Raw genomic sequence first — 4,683 nt, forward strand, 5'->3', positions numbered from 1 at the left:
AAAACAGAAAAAAATCAATACTATGTACTTCCAGTTATATTAAATTGAAAAATCAGCAAAACTAGACTATAAGGTTTAAGAATGCATGCTTAGGTTGTAAATATATATACAAAAAATGTATAATTACTTTAGCTTTTAATATAGAGATTATCTTTAGGAAGAATGAGAGACTGTAATGGTGAAGGAACACAACACAAGACTTGTAAGGAATGAGAAATTGTTTCTTCATCTAGAAGTTATTTTCATGAACTTTACAAAATTGGTTATTTTCACTTTTCTGTATAAGAATTATATTTCAAAAATCAAAGAAAATATATCTGCACTAGTGGTTATATTACTTGCTTCTAATCACCTGAATCAATGTTTAAATTCTAACTATTTATTCTTATGAAAGGTAAGGTAATTACTTTGCTTGTATTTTCTCCGGAACTGTCAACTCTTACTAAGTGACCTATTTCTAATCTTCTATTTAAGAGATTAAAAATAGTTGCTCAATTATTACACCTTGTTATTGGTCTCTTTAGCTAATTATAGGCTTAAAAAACTTGACTGTCAACCCACAGTCATATTATACCCTACATAACTCATTTGAAAATTACTTTTTATGTATGATGATGTACTTTTATGGTTTATGTTGTTTGTCTTTTCTCATACTCCAGAAGATAAATAAAGCCAGGCATTCTGATCCATATGGAATGTGTTTGGTTTTGTTGGTTGATACAGCTAGCTTGATTTTTCTTATTGAGCTTTTCAAATGTATATGCTTTTTCTAGTATACTTTATGCACTTCGGCAATTTTTTGCACTTTATATTTTGGAATATGGTTCTCCCAATTCCTGCATAATTAATTGGTTATTGTCATCACATTCCATTTGCCTTGGTTTCTTATTCAGGGGTATCACAACTTTTTATCTTCATTTTGTGCACATTACATGCTATAACCTCTTGGAAAGAATTCATATATTTGCTATTTTACTTCTTTTGAGAGGTGGCTGTCTTCACCAGTTATTCATTATGCACTATGGTTGCCACAGCTTTTTGAAACATTTAATGCTGTAACAGATTTAAAATTAAGTTTTTGTTATCTCATTAAAGAAATTTTTGTACATCGGAGATTCACTAACATATTGCTTTATTACTTTCCTTGGTGTATTTTTCCTTCCTTCATATACCTCAGGTTTATAAAAATTTTATTAAAAACTCAGTGCAGAACTTCCCTGGCCATCCAGTGGTTAAGACTCTACCTTTTTAATACAGGGGGCATGGGTTCAATCCTTGGTCCAGAGCAAACATTCCAAAGATTCCACATACTGCTCAGTATCTAACCTATCTGAGGTCAGTTGTAAAAGTACGTTATGACACAAGTTCATTCTGCTTTATTCACATAATTGTTTATTCAAAAATAATTATCTGCTTCTGCCTCTTAAATGACATGATTCCTTTTTCTTTCTTTTTCTGGTAGTGAAATGTTGGGTTATTTCTTTCTTTGACCATGAGTTAGTTTACAACTACATATTCAGATATCTCTGTTTACTACGTTTTTTTTCAAAGTTTTCTTATTACCCTAAAGTCTCTATATTTGTTGGCTTTGAATACCATTGATCAACAGCAAGAAAATGTCTTAATTGTTCATTATTCAAGGTCATTTTTCTGAAGTTTGAAGACGCCTCAAGCATTACCTTGCTGCTAGTGCTGTTAAATCGCTTCAGTCGTGTCCGACTCTGTGTGACCCCATAGAAGGCAGCCCACCAGGCTCCCCCATCCCTGGGGTTCTCCAGGCAAGAACACTGGAGTGGGTTGCCATTTCCTTCTCCAATTCATGAAAGTGAAAAGTGAAAGTGAAGTCGCTCACTCGTGTCCGACTCTTCGCGACCCCATGGATTGCAGCTTACCAGGCTCCTCCGTCCATGGGGTTTTCCAGGCAAGAGTACTGGAGTGGGATGCCATCGCCTTCTCCCAAGCATTACCTTACTGTGGATAAAAGCACCAATTAGACACAGTTCCTCTACTCAAGATACTTGCAGTATGAAATTTCTAAATGCAGTGAAAATGTATTTGCATATGTGTTCAATGCTAGAACTAAAGGTCCAATTTCAAGCAAATCTCAAATTGGGTAAAATCGTTAAAATATTTCTCTCTGAAAAGATGTTTTCTATTTAGATACTGATTGGATTTTTTGGATAAAAAAGGTATATTTTTTAACATGCTTAAAATCTTTATTAATATTTTTTAATGCATGCTTTCCGGTGAAAACTCCTCAGTGTTTATAGACTTTGGACAGCATCATACAGATATTATATTTCTGATATTGATGTTACTAATTTTACATAGTTTATATATTCATCAGTTATTCAGAGAAATTGAAAAAAATAGATAAGTGTTTTCAAAAAATCAAAATATAGATTCATAAACAAATATTAGAAAGTGAAACATAGCTAGAATTATAGTTTTGAATTGGTTTAGCAGCCTGAAAATATTGATATAGTTCATGGTGCTTGAAAATTACTGGAAATGAAGTGCTCTTTTCTTCAATTTTGCTGTCAATATGTGCTGCTAGAAGGGACATTCTAGGTTTAAATAAACAGGACCAAACAAGAGTAACAGAAACAATTTGAAATCTCAGCATAAGGGAGCTTGTTCTTTATGTGAAGAGCAAACCAAAGTTTTTAAGTATTTGAGGGTTTGTTAAATTATCAGCATTTGAGCTTTAAAGATTGTTTTCAGATCGTTCATGATGTAACTTTTCACCATATTAAAGTTGCTACTTTAAACTAACCTAAAGTCTCTACAGAAGGAGCCACTAATGATCAGGATGTCTTTTGGAGAAGATCATTTTCAGGACATGGTCACAAATTTGTTTGGTCTTCACTCCATAGACGATTGGGTTGAGAAAAGGTGGAACAAAAAGGTAAAGGCTGGATAAAAGGATATGAACATATGGTGGTATGTGAGAACCAAACCTGTGTGTGAAGAAAGAGAAGAAGCCAAGGAGATAGAACTGCAGGAAGACACAAATATGAGCGATGCATGTATTAAAGGCTTTCAATCTTGCTTCCTTCTGGGGCAGTTGAAAGACAGTGACAAAGATCTGAACATAGGACAAAGTGATAAAGCTGATGTCAAATCCTAAGATAGTGAAGGCAACAAACAGACCTAATATCTTGTTGATCCGTACATCTTCAGTAGCCAGTTTCACAATGGCCATGTGCTCACAGTAAGAGTGGGAGATGACTGTGGTTCTGTAGAATTTAAGACGATATTTGATAAGCACTATGCATGGTGCTACAAGAACGACAGCCCTGAGTATCACACCGATTCCAATGTGAGTCAAGAGTTTTTGGGAGAAGATGCTGGCATGTCTCAAGGGGTTACAGATGGCCACATAGCGATCTAGGGCCATGGCCAGTAAAACACCTGATTCGGTTGCCTTGAATGTGTGAATAAGCCACATTTGTAGAAGACAGGCATCAAAGGAAATCTCTGTCAAATGAAACCAAAAGATGCCTAACATTTTGGGAAGAATACACATGCTAAGTGCAATGTCTGTGGCCCCCAACATGGCCAGAAAAATGTACATTGGACTATAAAGGCTGTTTTCATATTTGATTATCACTAAAATTAATGTATTCCCAATCACTGCCATAAGGTACATGAAACAGAATGGAATCCCGATCCAACACTGCACTGACTCCAGGCCAGGAATCCCGATGAGTGTTAGTAGAGAGGGCATGAAGACTGAGCCATTGGGTCTGAGCATGGTGGTCTGAGTAGTAGTATCAAGAAGTGCTACTTCTATGTCATCTTTTAACTCCTGTTAAAACTGCAAAATTAAAAATTAGAATGAGTTATTTCAGCAAAATATACTTTAGTTAGACTAGGAGGATACCATCTTACTTTCTCTGCCCAATGACTGATCTCTAATTTTCCATCTCTTTTCTCAATGTCTTTAAGTAACCAATCATCAGATTCTATGTTTCTGCATGTCCTTTTTTTTTTTTTTTTCAGTGAGAAAAATTAAGTGGACATACTGTATGGCTTCTTTCTGGTCCATGACTACTGAAAGAAATTCCCCTTAGCTTGTGCTTTTGTGAGTGCTAATCATCAGTGCTTTCTTTCTTTTTTGGTCACCTACCAATTGGAATTGAGGGAAATTTTCATCTAATTCAAAGTAATGAATTTGAAGATTAGACTGTACCTAGATCTGGCATGAAGGATCTATAGTAGTGGTAAATCTTTCTGTTTGGTCATAATCAGAAAGCAAGTTTGATTAGAATATTTTTCAGTTTTGCAGCTCACTGTTTTTTGTTTTTTTTCTTTTTTCTCTTAAATTGGTTTCTTCTTGGACAGATCCCTCTGAAATACATTCTCTCCAAGTGCTTTAAACTAATTATTCAAACTTTCAGTGTTTTCCCAAAAATGAGCCCCACATCTTTACCGTCCTCCACTTAAGCTCTCAGGAAATAAATCCATTACTTTTAAAAGTCATGGATGTTATCCCCATATCCTTAGGAGTTCCTTTAAGATTTGTTCTATGCCCTGCTATGTACACATCACTTGTATTCAATTTCAAGTGTCAATCTAAGTCTTCTGTTCTTCTCCCTCTTTACCAATAACCATTAGGTCTGAAAAGCTATTTTTTCTTAATTATTTGCAATAATATAAGAACTTGTGTTAAATGTAATG

General features: G+C 34.7%; 1 protein-coding gene across 1 annotated transcript; it reads right to left on the bottom strand.

The window, feature by feature from the left end:
* Positions 1 to 2,800: 2,800 nt before the first annotated feature.
* LOC112579366 (olfactory receptor 52A5-like) lies at positions 2,801 to 3,757 on the bottom strand. The gene has a single exon (XM_025265722.3). The coding sequence runs from the start codon at positions 3,755 to 3,757 to the stop codon at positions 2,801 to 2,803; it is 957 nt and encodes a 318-aa protein (XP_025121507.3).
* Positions 3,758 to 4,683: the final 926 nt, after the last annotated feature.

The sequence above is a fragment of the Bubalus bubalis genome, chromosome 16, assembly GCF_019923935.1.
Source record: "Bubalus bubalis isolate 160015118507 breed Murrah chromosome 16, NDDB_SH_1, whole genome shotgun sequence".
In the NCBI taxonomy this organism is placed as follows: Eukaryota; Metazoa; Chordata; class Mammalia; order Artiodactyla; family Bovidae; genus Bubalus; species Bubalus bubalis.

What these genes read in the sequence shown, in the direction of transcription:
- LOC112579366 (XM_025265722.3), bottom strand. Translation starts at nt 3,757, where the DNA reads ATGCTCAGACCCAATGGCTCAGTCTTCATGCCCTCTCTACTAACACTC.